General features: G+C 45.6%; 1 protein-coding gene across 2 annotated transcripts in view; it reads right to left on the bottom strand.

The window, feature by feature from the left end:
- The window catches only part of LOC310784677 (EH domain-binding protein 1-like), a gene marked incomplete at its 5' end in the record, with an annotated part of 83,098 nt that overhangs the window by 16,026 nt on the left and 41,124 nt on the right, over positions 1 to 25,948 (bottom strand). For both annotated transcript variants that reach the window (XM_083645702.1, XM_083645703.1), the window contains 5 exons: positions 1,150 to 1,220; positions 1,785 to 2,115; positions 3,670 to 3,718; positions 4,296 to 4,444; positions 4,970 to 5,303. In XM_083645702.1, the coding sequence (XP_083501828.1) occupies positions 1,150 to 1,220; positions 1,785 to 2,115; positions 3,670 to 3,718; positions 4,296 to 4,444; positions 4,970 to 5,303 (934 nt within the window). The remainder of the gene's footprint in view (positions 1 to 1,149; positions 1,221 to 1,784; positions 2,116 to 3,669; positions 3,719 to 4,295; positions 4,445 to 4,969; positions 5,304 to 25,948) is intronic.

Below are 25,948 nucleotides of genomic sequence, written 5' to 3'. Positions count from 1 at the left end.
AATACAGGACTAGGCTGTTTAGCAGAGAGTGAATATAGCTTGTGTTCATGTCTTCACGGCGTTTATAACACACAAAAAACCCAACCTTTAAAAATAACAACTATAGTTCTTTCCTTACAGAAATTAATGAAATACTGAGGTTTTCTTACACCCCTTAAAGAGCATGGTGCAGGTTAGACACCACTTTTCATTAATATGTGGGACTTTTATGTAACAATTAGGATTATCTTTTGGTTTTGGTTTTCCCCCCACACATAGCTGCATCTAGACTGGTTTTTGTGAAGCATCTGGCACGCGCACATAAAAACCCGCAAATTTAGCAATAACACCTGTGACGATTTTAATACACAATAAACAATTAATGTTCCCTCGGATCATTACCTCCATATGCCCAGTGTCTTTCCCGGTCTGTCCGTCTGTCGAGAGGCCGCTCGCTGCAGTACATCTCCTCCACTCTGCAGCTAAAACTCCTCCCCCCTGGAGCTAAAACTCCTCCCCCCTGGAGCTAAAACTCCTCCCCTCTGGAGCTAAAACTCCTCTCCTCCTGAGCTCCAGTGAGTGCCACTTGCGTCCGTCTCTGACGATAAAGTTATCCAACTGAGACCATTCTGCAGCCGGGTTACACAAGCTGAGATGTCCGGTCCATTGTGCGGTCTCATGGCTCTCCAAAATTATATTTCCAAATGGGTGTTATTTTGAAAAAATGATTGGACATTGGGGGTCAACTACCGTAGTTACGTTTGACTACTGAAACTATTAAAAACTTCATAAAGTGCTTTTTTTGGCATGCTGTAGTCTACACATTGACTGTATATTATTATTATTACAGTAAGTACAGAAGCCCGAGTGACCTCACAGGTGTTATCTGCCCAGATGGCTTTTTTTAGCATGTGCATTATAATGCCACCTTTTTCTACATATTTCTGCCCTGGGGGCATTTTGTTATTTAGTTTGAGTTTTTTGGGGGTATTTTCACAAGAATCTTGAGTCCTCCTAACTATATATATATTTCTTTTACCTGTGCCACGCTCTTTAAAACCAAGAAAGACCTTGCGACCCCCCATGAAGCTTTGATGACCCCTAGTGGGGGTGCCAACCCCCAGGTTTGGAACCACTGAATTTGAGTATTATAGGAAGAGAAAGTGTCACCTGAGCCAGCCCCAGTTTGGCTGCCCTGGCAGCCGCCCTTGGTGGTGCAACTGGGGTTATTGACTCCTCCACTGAAAATAGATGAGAACAACAATCAGAATTTGGTTTTAACACCCCGCCCCCGCGCCCCAGACTGATTAGGAGTGCAAAAAGAAAGGTTGACATTAGGGTTGAGCCGAATACTTGGATGAAACGAGTATCTGGTACTTTTTACAAGTACGAGTATCATCCATCTACATGTACAATGTGTCAATATCTGTACTCGTGATTAGGGCTGGGTATCATTTAAAAATGTACGATACCAGTACCAATACCGATACCAATCAGGGTACCAGTACCCGTAAAGTGATTCCGAAATACTACTAGTACTTCATTCGATAATTAGAAAATTTTGGTGGCATTTTGGCACACTGAACTGCCTACAACAACAACAACAACAAACTTAAGCCACACCCACTTTCAGCTGAAACTCCACCCACTTTCTATTTAAGCCATGCCCCCTCCGAGTACAGATACGGATACAGATAATTTAGTTGGTTAAAGATTAAAGTGAACTCACTCATCCCTAGTTGACATGGAGGACTAAGTCAAATAAGTAGGATATTAAAAAGTCAGAAGTGAGGCTGATACTGTACCTTTAGCCAGTCGTTTGGTCCTAGGAGGCGGGACAACCAGTGTGCTGCTTCCTCCCTCCTCTAGACTGACTCCGCCTCCCTCCTGCAGCCTGGCCATGCAGAACGCCGCGGCATCCACGTGGGAGGGGGCGGGTCCAGCCAGGGCCAGGCCGTAGCTGCTCTGGCTGCTGTTGTGCTCGATCTGCAGCACGCTCAGCTCCTGGTTGGTGAAGTGCGAGCGGATCTGGCTGAGGTAGGTCATGACGATCAGCCGGTCAGGGACGGACAGAAGCACCATGTCAGATGGCTCTAACAGACGGGAGATGCCCAGCGCCTCGAAGCCGTCAAATGCCTTGATGGGGGTCACATGGACAAAACATCATCAGCAACAAGTGGAGGTCATCACAACAACATCAACAGCAACACTTATGACTGTAACAACTCTACAGAAACCAAACTAAATGTACCATATTCTGGCTCAATACTTTTTATGGTTAGTTTTGGCCTACAAAGTACAAAAAAGTTTCAGTCAATCACAGCAGAATATGCTAACATCAATAGACAAACTACCTGACATCAGAGGCCTATACCACAAAGCAAGATTAGTGGCTTAGCGAGGTAACTTCCGGTTTAACCCTGGGTTTGCCGTGCTACGACGCTAGTTAACTTCTTACCGAGATATATTTCCATAGCAATATGCTTAATAGTTAACCTGGTCGATAGCAGGTTAAGTTGCAAGGATAAGATGAAACCTTAAAAGGCACCACTCACGAACCAATGAGCTTCCTGGAAAAGGAGAGAAGAGTATTTTGCGAACGCCAAGACCCGTTTAATCATACGTCTCCAAAGCGCATCGTGTGCGCAACGGAGATGCTGAACATCGGTGGCGAAATCAAGCAAGCTGATAATTTACGCATTGAGACAATCTGCATTTTTTGCCAGCCCTCCTTTCTGTGATTATTATGTGCAGCAGTGTTGCCTTTGGTTTTTATTAGCCTACATCTTTGAATTCTTCATATTTCCTTAAGATTATGGTTTCCTTTCATTTTCAGGTGCCCGAGCTCAGAGCTGGATAAAGAAATCCCAAATTGACAGACCCAGCTGATAACCGGCATCGTGGCGATTGCATTGATCTGGTTAAGCCAAACCAGATCAAGGGACAGATCCTGGATCTGTTTATCCTTCATTCGTGGTATGGTCCTCTGAACTGCTTTGATGGAGTAAAACCCGTGCAACTGGTACTGGACGCAGATGAAAACAAACACTAGAATGATCTGCAAATAGTATTTGTACCAATAAGACTCAGAGCGGATGTCCCGCCCCAAGACTCTGCTTCTGTCATGGTTTACAGTCCTCATATGCAGTTATCTGTTTATAGACATTAGCCATTAGCCGAAATGGCGTCTCTGGACCTAAAACACCTACAATCAATCAACTCCAACTCCATTCTCACATCAATCGGACTGTGAACAATGAGTCAATGACCGCGCCACACAGAAGCGGAAGTCTTGATGTGGATGTCCGCTCCACACCGGAAACCCAGACATATCGGCTGTCTGTCACAGAGTGTTATTAGTCGTCACTGTCAGACCGATGACTCTGAGTGCCCCCACTGTCCCATTTATGTCTGTTTCAGCTTCCCTACTGTCTCAGTCACAAACACTATCCAAATGAATGGATTCACAACTCTCTTTAAAAGATAATCATATCTGTATCAAAACAACATCACCAGCAGAGCCCATAAAATGGCATCACCATCAACATTAGGAAATACAAACAGCAGAACATGTCATTGCATATCTATACATTCAGGGCCTCTCAGAACCATTTCAATGAGTAGGAAAAATAGACTAAAATGGTGCAAAAAATGGCGCTGAATCAGTCAACAAACTGGAGCCATCCTCACCTTCTTGTTGTTGAGCTTGATGTCATGAGAGTCCAACTGGTTAAAGTTTCTACAGGTAGAGAGGCAGTAGGCAGAATACAGTCAGAAGGCAGTCAGAGCAGTTTACAGTTCACAGTTGGGCCATTTAGAAACACAAACATTGTTAAAAATTGGACACATCCAAAAGTACAAACAAACATAGTAGTAAACACTATTGTCCCCCAGCAGTGATGCAGTTCCACCACCCTTGCGTCAGTCCTATTCATCGTTAATGCTCCCCCGTAACGTCACAAAGGCAACACTCACTATTGTGCACCACAGACACAGTTCAAGCCCATATAAAAAGATATAGGAGTACTATAGGAATACTGTAGGATCATTATAAGAATACTATAGGAATAGTATAGGTGTGGTGTGAGTCAACATTACAGTGTTGAATCCCCATTCATTGTCAATGCCCCCCCCCCCCCCCTCCCCCCTCCCACACACATATTACAGTGTGACTGACGGACGGATGGACAGATGAAGGAACGGACCAAGGCCGATCCGTAGCCCCCCTTTGGTGGGGGGCAAAACGATCAGTCACAGAAGAAGTCATGGGAGCAAAGAGACAGAGAGCATATCATGAAACAGCTGGAGCTGCTTACATCTTGTCTGGATGGAAGTGATGCATGATGGCACAGAAGGCCAGGCCGTTCCTCCAGGACGTGCTGAAGTTGGTGACCTTGACCCCCTGGTGATCCCGGGTCACGTCCTGACACCACTGCAGCAGCGACTGGCTGGAGCTCACCAGGCCCTGAGAAGGGGGAGGTTCTGTTCAGTTTTGGCATGTGTGTGAGTTTGCATGTGCATGCGTGTGCATTTTGAGAGGCACGTCACAGTTGCAAAAACGAACAAACTTCTTTTCTCTCGTATCTGGGCTTATCAAGCTCTTTTGGTGATTGTTTTTGGTGTGAAATTATCCCCCTGGCAGATCATCTTACCAAAAACGTATCATTTTTCAACAAATTCAACCGTTTTTTTTTCTGGATAATGTTACTTGTTTCTGGACCTTTACTTGGTAAAAGTGGAATTGTGTAGATTTCTTATTCCATTATTTTCTTCATTGTTTTATGACGATTTATTGAAATAAGTCATATTGGCATGTATCAAGTGAAACCAGCAGGATGACCTGCCACTGTAGATCATTTGACTTAAAATATGATGAAATAAGCTTGATGGGTCTGGAAAAAATATCAAATCACTTGACAGCTTTCCATTTTTTTGCAGCGGTCCACACAGTACGCTGCACTGTGTCCTCCTTCCCATTAACCTCTCTGACCTTTGCTTCAGGATCCGGGGTCTTCGGGTCAGAGCTCACTTCCTCTGGTGACACAGGAAGTGGCGGTTGAGGAGTCGTCCTCTCTCTGCGATGGGGAGGCGTGACGCTGCTGTCTGCAGCAGCCTTTACCGCCGGCTTTCCATTGGACTCGGGGCCGCTGGGAAGAGCTCGCCTTCGGTCGTCCGCTGAAGAGCTGGAGGTGTGTGTGTCGACGCGTGCGTCACCGGGTTGTGTGACAGAGATGACTCCCTCTGAGCTCTGAGGACATTCACATGGCTTCTTTCCTTTCTTTCCTCCTCCACCATCAGGAAGGTCGGTCGGTTGGACGGTTAGCCTGGGAGGAGAGGAGACACAAACGATAGACCAGATAGGTGAGCAATAGAATGACAGACTTTATTTGTGGGGGGGGGGGAAGGGCTTATCCAAGCAGCTTAGTATCAGCGTCATCACTGCTGATTGCAGCAACCGAGTGAGTGAGCACACTGCAAAGATGCAAGCTGGCTGGGCGTCTTGTCTTGCACGTGTTGACCGGAGTCGGGAACAGAGCAGATGGAAGTGCCGAGTCGTTGTTAGAGAGTATGACGGGGGAAAGAACAGCTTATGACAATATGGCTGCCTCACCGCAACGCAGTGACACAAACAAAGCTGCCTCTACGCTGGTGATCAACTTATATCGACCAAGAAACTGAATTGAGTGAGAAACGTCAACAATTCACATAGTGTTGCACTGGGATATACTGAAACTACACACATGGCGTGCACTCACAAAGACACACACACACACACACACACACACACACACACACACACACACACACATGCGCACACACACCAGTGGCCAACCCCCCCAGCTTTCCTCTGATGATGCGGAAGTGAAGTGAAAAGCTGTAGTTCCTCGAATGGCCACTTGGGGGGCGGGGGCAGTAGGCATTCCCCCCATGTTAAAATCCCCGACTGTAACAGGATTAAACATCTTTCCAGTCGGGGGCAAAACACGGTTTTGGTCGATATAGCTAATTTCACCTTTTCACAACAACTGTAGTAGAGGGATCATTCTTTATATAACTCGCCCGTTTGGATGAAAATAGATGATAGAAAAGGGGGTGATTGACAGATCGCCTGTCCAGTGGTCGCGCAGCTTGCCGATCACAGACCAATAGCAGGCGGAGCTGCGGCTCTGGGAAACCCCCATCTCACGTGAGCTGTGCAAGGACTCAACCCATTCCCTCCCACTCTGCTGACGAAAAATCAAGATGGCGACGGCCAACGAATCAACTCCATCTGTCCATATTTTTAGGTCAGTGGCACACACACACACACGCACACGCACACGCACACGCACACGCACACATAGAAGGCTGGAGTGGCATGGCATAGGCTCATTTCCGAGCAACCTTTTGAGGGTGGTAGAGCAGGAAGTAACGCAGGTGTAATCATTAGCATTAATGAGGGCACCTGGCACTGGGACGCCTAAACAGAATGGACGCATAATTAATGGTATTAGCGTACAGCTGCTTTACTTCCTGCTTTTACCACCTCAAAAGGGTTGCTGTGAAATGGGTCCATTGTCTCTAGAGCAGCACGGGTTTGATGGCCCCTGCTGACTTACGCTTGCTCCTTTACTTCCTTTAGCACCGCCTCTTCCCGCACAATGCTGGCCTCCTCACCCAGCTCATTGGCCACTGGCTCTTCTGCGTCGGCCAATGATATTTCCTCCAGGGCAGAGAAACAGGAAGCAATCGAGCACTGACCCTGATCAGGAGTCTTCCAAAAGGCCGCGGTCCGGGGATCAGTGCTGATTTCTGATTGGCTCTTGGGCTCAGTGATGTCCGAGTCAATGTCACACAGGTCGGGGATGAGGCGTTTCTTGCCACGAGGGCCAGGAAGAGGCGACGTTTCCCCCGTCAACAGCCGGATCTTAGCCAATAAGATTCTCTCCTCCTCTTGGAGCTGCTGGTCCTTGGTGAGAGGTTTGGGCTCAGGTGCGTGCGTCTGAACGTCGGCCATTTTGGTCATGCGTTTTTCTGCGTGTGCGTCAGGAATATGCGGGCTGAGGCTGTTTGCGGCGTGTGTGCCGCTCTTGGAGTTGTGTGTATCATATGTATCATATGTATCATATGTATCATATGTATCATATGTATCATATGTATCATATGTATCATATGTATCATATGTATCATATGTATCATATGAATCTGTGTGCATTTCCGTGGTTTGTGTGTCGTCAACAACAACAACAACATGTATCTTGTTGATGTCAGCGTCTGTCTTGGTGTGTTCTGAGTCAGTGTGTATATTTGTAGGGGGGAGGGGCCAAAGCACCACCGATGATTGGACGGGTTCATCCCCCCCCTGATTGGCCTGTTCCGTCAGGTTGCGACCAGTTGTGACGGAGACGTCGTTATCTCTCTGTGCTGTCATTGGCTGTGCATCAGCATGGCGGGGAGCAGGCTTGGCAGTGGCTGTCTGTTTAGGGCCATGATGAGGAGTTGTATTGTGCGTGTGGACAGCAGAGCCTTGGTTAAGGGTGTGTTCACTGGAGGGCTGGCAGAAGGGATTCCGGGTACCAGCAGGGGAGGAGGAGATGGATGGATGTTCTGGGCTGCAGACAGAGAGGGAGGTTACAGACCCAAACAAAAGGGTGGAGCTGCTTTTGACAGAACGGACCGCCAACAGATCCAACCACAATGTGCTTTACCATGCTCCCATTTCCCCCTAAGCATCAGAACAAACTCAACATGTTAGACGCACTAAAACAAACAAACGTGAGGATCCAACCATAGCAAAATATGAACATGCTCCAACCTTCTACCCTTCTACTGACATAACCATCAATCCACGCCATGTCACGTGACACAAACCAAGAGAACCTTCATGCCACACAACGGCAGCCATTGTGTAGATCATCAGCGACAGAAACATACAGATCTAGTAGCCATTGTAGAAGTCCCCCTTTTTTTATGTTTGCTGCCTGCATTGCTGCTCAAATTCGAGGGAATATCGTTTGAAAATATCTACAGCAATAACGAATGAATGATAGCATTCAGTTTGCACTTCCACAATGGTTACCAGTGTGAGTGCCCCGAAACGTTCATTCATCACCACCCAACAGTCACAGTACGCGTCACAATGCTTTTGAAACAGCAGTCAGAATGCTTTGTAAAGCTGTGTTCACACCGAGATATTTATTTTTCTCTCTGTCGCTCAATTCAACCCTTTGGAATCGCTCTGTCGCTGTGTTTAAATCACTCGTTAACAGGCACAAGAATTGACGGACATCTGGGGGACTATAACGTTACGCAATATCATGATGTTTGTCCATTACGAGCCACCGTAGTTGTTTACAAGCTAAGCCTATCAGCGTGCTCCTAACGCGAGCTCTATACCGGTAGGACAGACTTCACTTCATGTCAGCTGTCAGCCTGTCAATCAGCTGTCAATGCGGTTTGTTGCCACACAATAAACCAGCGGTTTGTTCCAAGCCAGTGTGATCCTTGACTCACTCTCACACGGCAGCCAATCAGCGACAACAGCGAGCGACTGATGCCAGCGAAATTTCGCTCGAGTTGGGATATTTCATCTCGGGCGACGAGCGAATTTTCGCCCTATCGCTCTGTCTCTGTCGCTCGGACGCCCAGTGATTTTTCTCCCGGGCGAATATACGCTCAATCGCTCGTTTGCATTGACTTTGTATGTAAACTCGATGCCAGCGAAAAACTTTAATAGGTCGGTGTGAACACACCTTAAGTGGTTATAATCAAAGCAAGATGTGAGCAGGGTAGTCCACTCTCCACAAATAACATGGTGATCATGTCACATGCCAACACACAGTTCCTCACAGCAAGAGGAGTTTGAGTAAAATAAAAGGTATTATTAGGGCTGGGCGATAATTCAATATTATAATTTATTTGAGTTTTGTTTGACATCACACCTAACATCACCATGCATGGATTTGATGATTTAACATGTGATTTTGCATGTGTGAAGCGTAAATGCTTAGGATTATCGCGAGATTGATTTCAGACATATCGTCCAGCCGTGTTTAGTAAGTATTCTAATACAGTAGTCAATATTATTCCGCTGCAAGTGTTGCAAGTTAAGACCTTAGTTACTGTAGACAGCAAAGACAAAAGAACAGGCACAGGCCTCTGGACTGGGGACCTTCTCCCCCTCCCACCCCTCTACTCACCCCCCTCCCCCGTCCATGTCCAGCTCAGGCAGCCAGACAGTGCCCAGATCATCCTGTCCTCTCTCATACTCCACGTCCTCCTCCTCCTCCTCCCCTCTCATCCACACCGGGACGGCGCCGGACTTGAGGTTGGACGTCCCTCTTTTGACTGATCTCGGGCCAGCTTTATCCAGTGCGACGTTGGACTCTGTCATTTGGGCTGGTCTGGAGTCAGGCTTGTTCTTCGGTCTGGCCTCGGGGAGGGAGTCTGCTATTTCGGCTTTGCTCAGAACCATTTTGCCTTCAGCATTAGGGTCGACCTCATTCACAGATCTGGGATCAGATTTGCATTGTGATTCCTCACCGTCGCCCTCTAGCCTTTCCTCAAATGCGATCTCATCCAACTCTGCCTCCCTCAGTGGAGGCCAGTCATTTGATTGGCTGTTCACTACTTCCTGGTTGCTCTCCACACCCCCTGGGTTCTCCCTGTCCCCTTCCCACCTGTCCATCTCTATTTCCTTTTTCCTCTTCCTCTCCTCATCATTTTTCACCTCCCTTTCCTTCTCTTCTCTCTTCTTTTCCTCCCTCTCCACTCTCTGCCGCTCCTCCCTTTCCCTCTTCTCTAGTTCCCCTCTTTCTTTTACCAGCCTCTCTCTCTCTTCATTTTCCCTCCTCACCCTCTCCCTTTCTCTCTCCACTCTCTCCATCTCCTCCCTTTCTCTCTCCACTCTCTCCCTCGCCTCCCTTTCCCTCTCCACTCTCTCCCTCTCCTCCCTTTCTCTCTCCACTCTCTCCCTCGCCTCCCTTTCTCTCTCCCTCTCCCTCCTTTCTCTCTCCACTCTCTCCCTCTCCTCCCTTTCTCTCTCCCTCTCCCTCCTTTCCCTCTCCACTCTCTCCCTCTCCTCCCTTTCTCTCTCCACTCTCTCCCTCGCCTCCCTTTCTCTCTCCCTCTCCCTCCTTTCTCTCTCCACTCTCTCCCTCTCCTCCCTTTCTCTCTCCACTCTCTCCCTCTCCTCCCTTTCTCTCTCCACTCTCTCCCTCTCCTCCCTTTCTCTCTCCACTCTCTCCCTCGCCTCCCTTTCTCTCTCCACTCTCTCCCTCTCCCCCCTTTCTTTCTCCACTCTCTCCCTCTCCTCCCTTTCTCTCTCCACTCTCTCCCTCTCCCCCCTTTCTCTCTCCACTCTCTCCCTCTCCTCCCTTTCTTTCTCCACTCTCTCCCTCTCCTCCCTTTCTCTCTCCACTCTCTCCCTCTCCTCCCTTTCTTTCTCCACTCTCTCCCTCGCCTCCCTTTCCCTCTCCACTCTCTCCCTCTCCTCCCTTTCTTTCTCCACTCTCTCCCTCTCCTCCCTTTCTTTCTCCACTCTCTCCCTCTCCTCCCTTTCTTTCTCCACTCTCTCCCTCTCCTCCCTTTCTTTCTCCACTCTCTCCCTCTCCTCCCTTTCTCTCTCCACTCTCTCCCTCTCCCCCCTTTCTCTCTCCACTCTCTCCCTCTCCTCCCTTTCTCTCTCCACTCTCTCCCTCTCCTCCCTTTCTCTCTCCACTCTCTCCCTCTCCCCCCTTTCTCTCTCCACTCTCTCCCTCTCCTCCCTTTCTCTCTCCCTCTCCTCCCTTTCTCTCTCCACTCTCTCCATCACCTCCCTTTCTCTCTCCACTCTCTCCCTCTCCCCCCTTTCTCTCTCCACTCTCTCCCTCTCCTCCCTTTCTCTCTCCCTCTCCTCCCTTTCTCTCTCCACTCTCTCCCTCTCCTCCCTTTCTCTCTCCACTCTCTCCCTCTCCTCCCTTTCTCTCTCCAGTCTCTCCCTCTCCTCTGTTTCTCTCTCCACTCTCTCCCTCTCCCCCCTTTCTCTCTCCACTCTCTCCCTCTCCCCCCTTTCCCTCTCCACTCTCTCCCTCTCCCCCCTTTCTCTCTCCACTCTCTCCCTCTCCTCCCTTTCTCTCTCCACTCTCTCCCTCTCCTCCCTTTCTCTCTCCACTCTCTCCCTCTCCTCCCTTTCTCTCTCCACTCTCTCCCTCTCCTCTGTTTCCCTCTCCACTCTCTCCCTCTCCCCCCTTTCTCTCTCCACTCTCTCCCTCTCCTCCCTTTCTCTCTCCACTCTCTCCCTCTCCTCCCTTTCTCTCTCCCTCTCCTCCCTTTCTCTCTCCACTCTCTCCCTCTCCCCCCTTTCTCTCTCCACTCTCTCCCTCTCCTCCCTTTCTCTCTCCACTCTCTCCCGTTCTCTCTCCACTTTCTCTCTCTCCTCCCTTTTTCTCTGCACTCTCTCCCTCTCCCTCTCCTCCCTTTCTCTCTCCTTCTCCTCCCTTTCCCTCTCCACTCTCTCCCTCTCCTTTCTTTCTATTTTCTCCCTCTCCTCCCTTCCCCTCTTCTCTAGTTCCTCCCTTTCCTTTTCTAGCCTCTTTCTCTCCTCATTTTCCCTCGCCCTCTCTCTCTCCTCCCTCTCTATTCTTTCCCTCTCCTCCTCTCTCTCTCTCTCCTGCTCGCTGGCAGCCAGTCTCAGACTCGCCACCAGGCTCAGCCCATGCATCACGTCATGGGGCAATTGCGTCGGTTTCTGAGCTGACGACATTCGGGGGAGCTTCTGTTCAACGACTGGCTGTCGCGCTGTGTCAGAGAAGTCTACGGGAGGCAAGATGTCCACTCCAAAGGGAGTCAGCGGACCTGCATCTGCCAAACATGGCTGATGTTCTCTTGTCATAAGGGGACATGGCTGGTCTGCAGAGGTGAGAGGCTGAGCTGCATCAGGTGATCCAGTTGAATGCAGGATGGAGGCCACTGTCTCATAGCTAAGGGACAGACAGGGGGGACAGGAAAGAAAACTGAGGGAGAGAACTCACCCTAGAAAACTGCTCAATGACCACAGCAGGCTCGGTGACCAGCGTCATGGAAAACCAGACAGCATGCTCCACTCAACCGTTCCTGTACTTGTTTTGTGACCAGTGCTCGCCAAAGCACGCTGAGGAAACATTCATTCTGGGTTACACTGACTAGGCTACCACCACCACCAACATCTGTTTATTCTACTCACCACACACACCGTACTTGCATTGAAGGAAGAACAGGTCAACTGTTTCTGGTGCCATGCAGGTCAGAGCACAGCTTGCTGACTGACAGGGACAGATAGACCGCTTGCTATAGAATATGCACGAGACATTTTCTAATAGACAATGAAGGTAAGAGCACCTTGTTCGTGGCAGCTCGTTAGATGGATTACACTCAAATCACCAAAATGGTGGTGGATCAGTACCTGGCCACTGGGCCCATCAACACGGCACAAAGCAGAGGTTACACTTCAGGAGCATCTCATAGTCATGACCACTCTAAGACAATGCATATAATATATAGGGGCAATGTAGAAATTGGTAATCAAATGTCCCTCTAAATGAGTCGAAAATGTAATAAATTGCTGGATAATGTAGTAACATCACAATATTACATTAAAGCAGGACTAAACCCCAACACACCTTTTTTCAGCTTTTAACCATATGACTTTGGGGGTGGTGTGTGAAGAATTCTGGTCAAAATTTCCACATTTGAGACCAAACTGTTGCCATTGTACCATTTGTATCATTTTCAGCCGCATAAGTGCCCTCTATGGGTTGAACACTGCTTTTTTTTTGCCCTCAAGTGAATGGGAGATTTGATACGTCGTGACGTCACGATGAACCAAAGACTATGGGATTTCAAGATAGTTACTCCCCTACTCCCCCTGTACCCTTTCCAGGCTCCTCACAACTCCAAGCCTAATCCCATGATGTCACAAGCATTTTCCTACCAATATGGCGCTACAATACACACAGCTCATTGGCTGTTTGTGTCACTTGACCTGTTAATCACCTGTTAATTGATTACAATCACCTGTTATTTTCCTACCAAGATGGCCATGTGGTGATGTAACACAATACTATCAATAAAAGCCACTATAATCATAAATAGAAATAAAAGGAAGGAAATGGCATTGTGTTGCTGTAAATCATTCCCAACCTTGTTCATACTAAGGAGCCCTAATTTAGTTCACATTGGGGCAATGGACCCCCATATGATGAGATTTGATCTCTCAGATGCAAATCTGTTTTTTATGTAGCCTAGATATGATTTTGTCCAGAATTCCATTAGGTTGAGAGATAACAGAGAATCCTGGAATCTTCTCAAGGACCACTGGCGGTCCCCTGGCCCCACATTGAGAACTACTCAACCACTTGATTGTGCCGAGAGCGAGAGGAGGAGGGAGGGAGGGGTGAGAATGTGTGTTTGGACTGTCAGCAGCAGCAGCTCCGAGTCCACACCAAAGTGAGCCTCCCCCCACACAGCGAATTTCATCCCCGCCATCATTTCCGCAAACAAATATCATCGCAGTTTAGCACATATGTAAAATATAACGCTATACTACGACGTGACAACGCTGCTCTAAACACATCGGCTACTATAATATATTTCCCTGCATCTCATACTGAGATTAGATCGGTATTAAGTTTGGACAGACTGGAATGGATTGAGCAGCCAGGGTCTGAGGAGGAGGAGGAGGGAGGGGGAGAATGTTCTGCGGCCGCGCTGCAGCTCTGCCCTGCGCTCGAGAGGAAAAAGCAGTGGCGCCGGAACGAGTTTGCAATTAGGGGGACATTTTTTTTTTTTTTGTCAATTTTTTTTTTTTTTTTTTTTTTTTTCAATTTTTTTTTTTTTTCAATGTTTTTAAAAAACATAATTTTTTCTTGCCGGCGCCCTAACGGGAGCCGGCAAGAAAAAATTATGTTTTTTTTAACGTCTGGATGATTTTTAGCCATATTTAGAGGAATATCTAATTTTAAATTAACATTAGGATTATACTGTAGTGATGTAATTATTCAGTATTTTCTCCTTTTCTCACTCACTTGGTGACCTGCTCTCCCTTTAGGTCATTTTACAATTACACTACAACAGACAGCAACACAGGCAGAAACACTGAACTTATTATTATTATTATCACTTCGAAACACAGTGCAAAACTTGTCATCTCAACACAAAAATAAAATAACAATAACCGTATACGATTATAGCAGCAGCCAATGACAGTGAGTGCAAACAGAGTCCAGGTCTGTCTGTCTCTCAGGTGTAATAATCCCACAACGATCATGGCTTTAACAAGCATCACAGGCTGTGTAAACAGTGTAAAGTGGGCTCTAAGCGTCAGGGGCAGTTGCCCCCTCAGATTAAAAAAAAAAAAAAAAAAAAAAAAAAAAATTTTTTAGGGGGACCAAATTTTAAGGGGGACAAAATGTCCCCATGTCCCCCTTGTTCCGGCGCCAGTGGGAAAAAGCAGAGGTGCACTACAACTTTTGACAAGAATCACGAAAAAGGGAGAAACGAAAATTAAAAACGGAGTCCATGGCGGGGTATATGGCAAGTGGGACATCTCGCATTGTGATTACATGAGCGTGTTGAGAGCGGGGAGTTTGTCCTATTGTGCTGTGCTGCTATAACGAGTCTCGCGTCACCAGGCTCTTTTAACGATACTTAGACAAGCTACATACACACACATGGGAGTCAATGGAGTAAATTTCTAGTTCGCCACTGAATGACCAAATTGATATCACTTTCAACCATTTTGAGCAACGCTGTTTCCATACAGGCCACCAGCGTTGGCTAGTTGTTGATATTTATAAAGATTTTGTAGCTCTCATAACTTTGTCTTGTGATGTTTTGGGGAAACTGCGGGGAAACTGTCATGGCGTCGATTTCCAGAAAAAAATCCTGAGCTGAGCACAGCCAAAGAGTATAGTGAGACAAGAGGAGACGTCATTTCTTGGTTTTTCTTGGTCTCCTCCTTGGTTAAGTTTTTTCAAATCAAGCAGCATGCCTTTCTGCCAGAAATCTGGGGGGTTTAGTCCTGCTTTAACTGTTGTTTATTGCTCAATAAGGGGTGTACAGTAACATGTTTTTCTGATCATGTATAATAATAGTGTCATAAATAGAATGTAATAACTTTGTTACACAAGTTGTTAAAATGGAAAATTGACGGCATTCATATAGCGCATTCATCCAAAGTGCTTAACAATATGCCTAGATTCACCCATACATTCATACTGTACAGTACACAGATGTTGCTGGCACAACAATTTGGGGTCCAGTATTTTGCCCAACGATATTTTGACATGCAGACTGGAGGAGGCGGGGATCGAACCACCGACCTATTTTATCCAAAGCTATTGGTGGACGACCTGCTCTATGTCCTGAGCCACAGCCGCACAGCTGTTAGATTATTAGTCACCAGTTGAAAATGTTAGACCCTATTTGAAGTAATAATCACTGATTAAAAATATGTAATTTATTACATTAACTGATTTTATTCGATTTTCAACCTATTTAGAGGGATAGGTATTACAGTTACATTCTTCTGTCTTTTTACATTTTGCCAGACAGCCTATAGCAAATAAGTTGCGGGACAGGCAGACAGAGACTCACCCTCTGTACAACACCCCCACTACTGCTGACATGAATCCAGCAGACACCTCCTCCTGCTGCTCTGCTACACACACGTCTGCCTCTGTGTGCATACATGTCTGGCCACTGGCACGGACACACACACACACACACACACACACACACACACACACAAACACACGCGCACACACACGCGCACACACACACGCGTGCGCACACACACACACACACACACACACACACACACACACACAAACACACACACACACACACACACACACACACACAAACACACGCGTGCGCACACACACGCGTGCGCGCACACACACACACACACCCATACACACACACACACACCCACACCCACACACACACACACACACACACACACGCATATACACGCGAACGTTACTAGTCCACAAAAGTGCTTGTGAAATCAATTCCATTTAAATGATTAATCTGACAGCAGACATACTTGTAAGCTATAGACAGTAAGGTATAGACAGTAAGATATAGACAGTAAGGTATAGACTGTATGGTATAGACTGTAAGGTATAGACAGTAAGATATATACAGTAAGGTATAGACAGTATAGTATAGATAGACTGTAAGATATATACAGTAAGGTATAGACAGTAAGGTATAGACTGTATGGTATAGACTGTATGGTATAGATAGACTGTAAGCTATAGACAGTAAGGTATAGACTGTAAGGTATAGACTGTAAGGTATAGACTGTATGGTATAGATAGACTGTAAGGTATAGACAGACCTGTAAGGTTGAAACGAACAGAACAGCAACGGATTGGGTTAACTACTGCTATTGCCCAAGTAAGCATTGGTTAAGACAGTGGTTCTCAAATGGGCGTCCGGGGACCCCCAGGGGTCTCTGGCACTTTGCCAGGGGGTCCGCGAAAAGTTTACAGGAAAATGAAAATAAAACTTTTTTTTTTTTTTTTTGCAAAAGCTTCATAGTTCAACGAAAATATGTTATGCTTTAAAATGGTTAATGGATTACATTCTAATCTAACAAACCTATCAATTTAAAAGTCAAGCACGTTATCGTGGAAACAATTAAGCTTAGCCCAAAATCACAAATCAGAATGAGGGGGTCCCCGGTATATTTTCTATCTTGTAAGCGGTCCTTGGCTGAAAAACATTTGAGAACCTCTGGGTTAAGATACAATGCCATAGAGAAGCCCATGTTTGTGTATGTGCAGGTGTGTGCGTCACATCAGTTTTGGGAGTAACTAGTTACTTACTAGTTGCTGTAATTTAATTACTTTTCGCAGTAACTAGTAATCTAATTACTTTTTCAAATTTAGCAACTCAACTACAATGACTGAAATTTAAATAAGCTAGTTACTAGTTACTTTAGGACATGAAAATAGCGGACAATTTCAGAGGATTCTCCGGTTTATGATCATCAGATCTAGTCCACCTCCCTGCTCGGCAGCTGCAGCCAGAGGCTAAAATAATATAAGAGAATCAAAGCTGACTTTTAAAAGTAACACAAAAGTTACTTTCCCTAGTAATTATGGAGTAAATTTAAAGTAATTCAATTACTTTTTGAGAGAAGTAACTAGTTACTGTAAGTCATTTTCAGTAACTTGCCCATCACATGTGTGTGGTAGTTTGAGAGCGACAGAGAGACAAGTCACACCATGCTGCGAGGGTTGCAAGGAACCTTCACTGACTCACCCCCCTGTCACACCGCCCTCCTCCTGCTTGTTTTGATCCTTCTCCTCAGTGCTCTGCAAACCTTCCAGCCCTCCTTCCACTGTGGTCTCCTCCTGCCTGTTTTGATCCTTCTCTTCCACTGTGGTCTCCTCCTGCCTGTTTTGATCCTTCTCTTCCACTGCGGTCTCCTCCTGCCTGTTTTGATCCTTCTCTTCCACTGTGGTCTCCTCCTGCTTGTTTTGATCCTTCTCTTCCACTGTGGTCTCCTCCTGCTTGTTTTGATCCTTCTCTTCCACTGTGGTCTCCTCCTGCTTGTTTTGATCCTTGTCTTCCACTGTGGTCTCCGCGGTGACCTCCACAGTGGCCCACAGAGGCTCCTCTGCAGTGTCCTTATGCATTAAACTCTCCTCAGCATCATCTGTGCTGATGGCTACTTCGTCCTCATTGGCTCCATCCTGTTTTGCTGTTCCTGGTGGCTGGAGACCCGGTTCCGACAGCAATCCCGGTTCTGGTTTTGTTGAGGGCTGCAGTGGCGCCAACTCCAGAGCCGTACGCTCGCTACCTTGTTTCGGGCAAACCTCCAGTGAGGTTGCTGGTTCAATGCCGGGTCCCTCCGTCTCCTTGAGCTCCTCTCCAACTGCTGGTGGACAGGCCTCGTCTCCAGAGGGCGGGACAATGTGATGCTTTTCTGAGTCTTTTGCAGTGATTGGCTGAGCCTCGGCACCATCTTCTCTGCGTGAACTAGGAGAATAGGAGAAAATGGATGATTTATAAAAGTCATTTAACACAATGAGAGAATAATGACTGCCTTTGATCATAGTTTCACTAGCATCTCTCTATCTACAATACAGATAGTCATGTTATCTCTATCTACAACACAGATAGTTTCACTAGCATCTCTCTATTTACAATACAGATAGTTTCACTAGCATCTCTCTATCTACAACACAGATAGTTTCACTAGCATCTCTCTATCTACAATACAGATAGTTTCACTAGCATCTCTCTATTTACAACACAGATAGTTTCACTAGCATCTCTCTATCTACAATACAGATAGTTTCACTAGCATCTCTCTATCTACAATACAGATAGTTTCACTAGCATCTCTCTATCTACAATACAGATAGTTTCACTAGCATCTCTCTATTTACAATACAGATAGTTTCACTAGCATCTCTCTATTTACAACACAGATAGTTTCACTAGCATCTCATATCTACAATACAGATAGTTTCACTAGCATCTCTCTATCTACAATACAGATAGTTTCACTAGCATCTCTCTATCTACAATACAGATAGTTTCACTAGCATCTCTCTATCTACAATACAGATAGTTTCACTAGCATCTCTCTACCTACAATACAGATAGTTTCACTAGCATCTCTCTATCTACAATACAGATAGTTTCACTAGCATCTCTCTATCTACAATACAGATAGTTTCACTAGCATCTCTCTATCTACAATACAGATAGTTTCACTAGCAACTCTCTATCTACAATACAGATAGTTTCACTAGCATATCTCTATCTACAATACACTACAATACAGATAGTTTCACTAGCATCTCTCTATCTACAATACAGATAGTTTCACTAGCATCTCTCTATCTACAATACAGATAGTTTCACTAGCATATCTCTATCTACAATACAGATAGTTTCACTAGCAACTCTCTATCTACAATACAGATAGTTTCACTAGCATCTCTCTATCTACAATACAGATAGTTTCACTAGCATCTCTCTATCTACAATACAGATAGTTTCACTAGCAACTCTATATCTACAATACAGATAGTTTCACTAGCATCTCTCTATTTACAATACAGATAGTTTCACTAGCATCTCTCTATCTACAATACAGATAGTTTCACTAGCATCTCTCTATCTACAACACAGATAGTTTCACTAGCATATCTCTATCTACAATACAGATAGTTTCACTAGCATATCTCTATCTACAACACAGATAGTTTCACTAGCATATCTCTATCTACAATACAGATAGTTTCACTAGCATCTCTCTATCTACAATACAGATAGTTTCACTAGCATCTCTCTATCTACAATACAGATAGTTTCACTAGCATCTCTCTATTTACAACACAGATAGTTTCACTAGCATATCTCTATCTACAATACAGATAGTTTCACTAGCATCTCTCTATCTACAATACAGATAGTTTCACTAGCATCTCTCTATCTACAATACAGATAGTTTCACTAGCATCTCTCTATCTACAATACAGATAGTTTCACTAGCATCTCTCTATTTACAACACAGATAGTTTCACTAGCAACTCTCTATCTACAATACAGATAGTTTCACTAGCATCTCTCTATCTACAATACAGATAGTTTCACTAGCATCTCTCTATCTACAATACAGATAGTTTCACTAGCATCTCTCTATCTACAATACAGATAGTTTCACTAGCATCTCTCTATCTACAACACAGATAGTTTCACTAGCATCTCTCTATCTACAATACAGATAGTTTCACTAGCATCTCTCTATCTACAATACAGATAGTTTCACTAGCATCTCTCTATCTACAATACAGATAGTTTCACTAGCAACTCTCTATCTACAATACAGATAGTTTAACTAGCATCTCTCTATATCTACAATACAGATAGTTTCACTAGCATCTCTCTATCTACAATACAGATAGTCTTACTAGCATCTCTCTATCTACAATACAGATAGTTTCACTAGCATCTCTCTATCTACAATACAGATAGTTTCACTAGCATCTCTCTATCTACAATACAGATAGTTTCACTAGCATATCTCTATCTACAATACATATAGTTTCACTAGCAACTCTCTATCTACAATACAGATAGTTTCACTAGCATATCTCTATCTACAATACACTACAATACAGATAGTTTCACTAGCATCTCTCTATCTACAATACAGATAGTTTCACTAGCATCTCTCTATCTACAATACAGATAGTTTCACTAGCATATCTCTATCTACAATACAGATAGTTTCACTAGCAACTCTCTATCTACAATACAGATAGTTTCACTAGCATCTCTCTATCTACAATTCAGATAGTTTCACTAGCATATCTCTATCTACAATACAGATAGTTTCACTAGCAACTCTCTATCTACAATACAGATAGTTTCACTAGCATCTCTCTATCTACAATACAGATAGTTTCACTAGCATCTCTCTATCTACAATACAGATAGTTTCACTAGCATCTCTCTATTTACAATACAGATAGTTTCACTAGCATCTCTCTATTTACAACACAGATAGTTTCACTAGCATCTCATATCTACAATACAGATAGTTTCACTAGCATCTCTCTATCTACAATACAGATAGTTTCACTAGCATCTCTCTATCTACAATACAGATAGTTTCACTAGCATCTCTCTATCTACAACACATATAGTTTCACTAGCATCTCTCTATTTACAACACAGATAGTTTCACTAGCATCTCTCTATTTCCAATACAGATAGTTTCACTAGCATCTCTCTATCTACAATACAGATAGTCATGGAGTTCTGGACAAAATCATATTTAATAATAAAACAGATTCTCAGATATGGATCAGAGAGACAAAATCTCATGGGGGTCTGTGGCTCTAATGTGGACGATACTATACTATACCATACCATACCATACCATACCATACCATACTATACTATACTATACTATACTATACTATACTATACTATACTGTGAATCACTGCCATAGAGGGAAGAGAGATGAGGAACTATTTGGTTGGGTTGGAAACCTGCAGACTTTCACCACCAGACCACCAACAAGACAGACAGATAGTGAGACAGACAGAAAGATCAAGCAGAGAGGCAGACAGACAGACAGGCAGACAGACGTCCCCTTGTCCACTCTTACCCTCTGCCCAGAGGTTTTGTGTTTTCCTGTGTAATAACCTCCTCGGCAGAGGTCTGCTCAGTTTTATGTGTCCCACTCCTCACTTCTAGCACATTCCATAAAGAAAACTCCGCGTCCGACAGCCACTCTGGGGGTGGGACCAGAGACGAGGCCTCTAATGTGATTGGTTTATCCTGAGCAGAGGGCTGAATGGTGGGGCCTCCAGGTGTACTGGATGTGGCAGCCATATTTGTTTCTAGGACAACGTCCAACAATGAACCCTCCTTTAGTGGAGAAGCTTGCCCCACACTGAAAGAGGAGGAGAGAGAGAGAGGGAAATGGACAAAGATGTTGACAAATAGTCAAGGAGGCAAGGAAAAAGAAGGAGAAAACCAAAACCAAACAGGTTGGAAAGCCAAACATCATCCATGTCCACAAATCCACAGGTCAATAGAGAATCATAATAATGACCGTAAAATAGAATTACAGAGAAATAATATATAAATATATAGAATAGCAATATAGAAATGTAAATGACAAATCATATGACTTGCAAAAGAATGGAGTCCATTTATATTTTATTTATTCATTGTGTTGATGCCACATTCCCATAAAAACAGAGTAAAGAGACAAAGATCGATGTTTAGAAAGTGAATATTGCCCAGTTCTTGAAGGCTTATTTAACATTGATTGATTGATTGATGGATTGATTTTGATTTGATTTGATGATTAAAAGAGCAGGTGCAGAGCAGTTCCAGGAATTAAAAACAAAACAAAAACAAAAAAACACCACAGAAAGCAATCAACAGCCACTGTTTAACAAAGTATTATGACTTTTTACTTCAGTGCCATAACTCACCGCTCGTTGGCTTTTATTCCCATGGAGGCAGGGCTTTGGTTATCAACGGACGAAAGGGTCGACTGTGATTGGCGGATAATGGCATTTCTCTCTTGTGATTGGCTGAGAACGTCAAGCACACGTGTCAGGGTGGGCGGGGCCAAAGTTCTAATCCTCTCCTTGTCCTCATCTGACCTGTTGGCCTCCAAGCTGCACAGTGGAGCTGTTCTCTCCTCCACTCTCCTCTCTTTCACTTCCTTCTTTATTTTCTCCTCCTCTTCTCTCACTCTCCTGTCCTCCCTCTTTCTCCTTTCTTCTTTCTCTTCTCTCTCCCTCGCCTCATCCTCTTCTCGCTTCATCTCCTCCTGCTTCAGAAGTCGCTGTTTCTCCCGTCTTCTCTGCTCCTCTTCCCTCTCTTTCTCCGCTTTGAGGAGTCTCTCCTTCTCCTCCTTCTTCCTCTCCTTCTCTTCCTCCTCTCTCAAGAGTCTCTCTTTCTCTCTTCTCCTCCTCTCCTCCTCCTCTAGATGTTGTCTCTCCTCCTCTCTCCTCCTCCTGTCTTCCTCTAGTCTCTGTTTTTCTTTCACCTCCTGCAAGAGTTTCTCCTCCCTCTTCTTCTTCTGCTCCTCTTCCATTTGCTTCCTCTCTTTTTCCTCATTCTCCCTCAAGAGTCTCTCGGTCTCCTCCTCTCTCTTCAGCCTCTCTTCCTCATCTTTTATCCTCTGCTCCCTTCTTTCTTTGTCTTCCTTCAAGAGTCTCTCCCTCTCTTCCTCCTCCATCTTCTTCCTCTCCTCCTTCACCTCCCTTTTCTTCCTCTCCTTCTCTTCCTCCTCTCTCAGGAGTCTCTCTTTCTCTCTCCTCCTCTCCTCCTTCACTAGACGTTCTCTCTCCTCCTCTCTCTTCGTCCTCTGTTCCTCTAATCTCTGTTTTTCTTTCGCCTCCTTCAAGAGTCTCTCCTTTTCTTCCTCCTCCCTCTTTCTCCTCTCCTCCTCCATCTGCTTTTTCTTCCTCTCCTTCTCCTCCTCCTCTTTCAAGAGTTTCTCTTTCTCTCTCCTCCTCTCCTCCTCCTCTAGACGTTGTCTCTCCTCCTCTCTCTTAGTCCTATCTTCCTCTAGTCTCTGTTTTTCTTTCGCCTCCTTCAAGAGTTTCTCCTCAAACCTCTTCCTCTCCTCCTCCTGCAGCAGTCTCTTCTTCTCCTCCTCCCTCCTCTTCCTTTGCTCCTCAGATGCTTTCCTCTCCTCCCTCCTCTTCTCCTCCTCTTCCTTCATCTTCTTCAGGAACCTCTCCTTCTCCAGTCTCCTCTCCTCCTCCCTCCTGTGCTTCTCCTGTTCCTCCTCCTCCTCCTCCAAAAGCCTCTGCCTCTCCTCTCTCTTCCTCTGGGATTCCTCCTCCCTCTTCCTCCTCTCCTCCTCCTCTCTCCTCCTCTCCCGTTTCTCCTTCAGGAGTCTCTCCTCCTCCCGCTTCTTCCGTTCCTTCTCCCGCTTCTTCTCCTCCTCCTCCTGCAACAGCCTCTTCTTCTCCTCCACTAACAGCCTCTTCTTCTCCTCCTCCCGCTTCCTTCTCTCCTTGTTCTCCTCTTTCTCCCTCTGCTCCTCCTGCTCTGTCTTCCTCATCTCCGCCTCCGTCTCCTTTGCTGCTCCTTCTAACTGGTCTGTCAGTGAAGGCCCGCCTCCAAGAGCCGTTTCAAGGGTTTTCTGTTCAAGACTGCAGGACAGACAGACAATACACCTTAATCCTAAATGTGTGTGTGTTTTGTGTATGTGCGTGTGTGCGTTTTGTTTATGTGCGTGTGTTTTGTGTACTGTATGTGCGTGTGTGGTGGGGGGGAGGGGTGTGTGTGTTTTGTGTATGTGCGTGTGTGGTGGGGGGGAGGGCTGCTTGCATGCATGCATGCATTATGAGTATGCTTATGTGTGTCCATTAAATGCCTAATTTTATGTTCTGGGGTGTGATTTATCCAAGTGATCAATTAAAGATAATGGCCGGGGGTGTGGTTGACACAAATAAATAAAGGCTGGCAGCCAAATACATGTTACATTAACATGGTACGTCATTCACCTTATGTTCAGACGCGGGGGTGGGCCAAATTCTTCCGGGTTGTGTTAACACTTCCGGTGGTCACAGCGCGAAATACAAAAGAACGTCAGAAGAAGACAGTTGTTTTTGTAGCGGACAGTGCAGGGGGTAAAACAAAGAACGTAGCCTACTACTTTGAGCTCGGTACACAGCAAGCAAGCGGAATATCCACTGTTAGCCTGGTCAGATAACGTTATCGTCGACAATGATGAGCACTTTCTTGTAAAACATACCTGGACAAAGAAAGCTTCAGATGGTTTTGTCTCCTCCGAGCGCAGCGCGAGCCACTTACGTCTATAAGACCTGCAGAGGTTAACGTAATTCCCTGGAATGCGAGAATTAACGAGCCAGTTACATGGCATTGCATTCTTAGACATTGCCGTTTGCTTTTATTTTGTATGTTACATACAATTGGCTAAATTATTAGTTAATTCAGAGTTAGATGATATTGGAGCAGCCGGCTTTTTTCTTTTTCTTTTTTTTTGCCAGAAGTCATGACATGACCACACAATCGGGTCAAATGGGCGTGGTTACATAAGGTGAATATAATGTAACTGTAGTTTGTAACGTACAAGTGCCGCAAGACGGCTCGGCCGGCGGAAAGTCTGGAGCATACCGTGGTCGATTACTGTAATGCATTGCAGTAAGAAAAACAACAACTAAACATCTATCTAATGAACCCCAACAAAAGCAGATCAGAAAAAAGGGAGACTTTCTAGGACTGAAATATGAGCAAATATACTTATCAAAGAGAGTGGATTCAGCTCCACTGGAGCGGTTGGGGTTGAGGGCCTTGCTCAAGGGCACCTCAGTGGTGGTAATGAGGGAGGGGCAAGCGCTGCCTTTTCACTTTCCCCGCCCAGATTTATCCTGCCGGTCCCGGGAATTGAACTGACGACCTTCCGGTCACAAGCCCACTTCTCTAACCGTTGGGCCAACCCTGCCCCTAAAATAAAGAAATAAGATAGAAAATAAAGACCAGCTACAGCTAGCAATAAAGGCCTGCTACCCTCTGCAGTTGAGGTAAATAAATACCTGGGCCAATATTCGAGGAAATACGATATTTATTTTTGTGATTTTTCCCCCATTTTCTGCCCAATTACTGTATACTTGGCCAATTTATCCCCATGCTGCCCTATTGGCTGCTCCACCCTCTGCCGATCCGAGGAGAGCCGAGACTAGCACCATGCTTCCTCCGACACATGCGCAGTTGCCAGCTGCTTCTTTTCACCTGACAGGGGGAGTTTCACTGGCAGTGGGAGGAGCACGTGGGAGGATCACACTATAGACCCTTCTCACAGGGGCCATTTTGTGTCGAGAAGCCAGGGTAAACACAGGTGCAAGCAAAACACTAATGAGGGTTTCCAACTTCCATGATTGGAATTTGGAAACTCTCGTTAGTGTTTTGCTTGCACCTGTGTTTACCCTGGCTTCTCGACACAAAATTGCCCCCGTGAGAAGGGTCTTTTCCCACCAGTTCCCTTCCACCCCGACCAGGCACCCCGACTGACCAGAGGAGGCACTAGTGCAGCCACCAATCCGGCTTCCCACCCTCAGACAAGGCCAATCGTGCCTGTATGGACGCCCGACCATAACGCCCGACCAGAACACGTGGAGACGAACCTGCGACCGGAAATACGGTAAATAAACGTGTGTGTGTGTGTGTGTGTGTGTGTGTGTGTGTGTGCGCGCGGGTGTGTGCACGTAGACTGCCATGATCTGTGTGATACTCACCCTGGAGGGCACCTTTTGATGGTATCCCATTTAGAGTCCTCCTCTTCCAGGAACACGCCCCCTGAATCTTGACTCTGATTAAGTGACTCAAAGATGATGTCATCAAAGTCATCAGGCTCAGGTTTGGCCAACGGCGGCTGTTGGATCTTAAATGGGTCAGCGATCCCCTCCAGCTCACTGGCTGGCGTTTTATTCAAGCCTG

The sequence above is a fragment of the Poromitra crassiceps genome (genome assembly GCF_964638095.1).
Source record: "Poromitra crassiceps genome assembly, chromosome: 1".
NCBI lineage: Eukaryota > Metazoa > Chordata > Actinopteri > Beryciformes > Melamphaidae > Poromitra > Poromitra crassiceps.
Note: the sequence above shows the minus strand (reverse complement) of the source record. Positions and strands in the feature narration are given on the sequence as shown.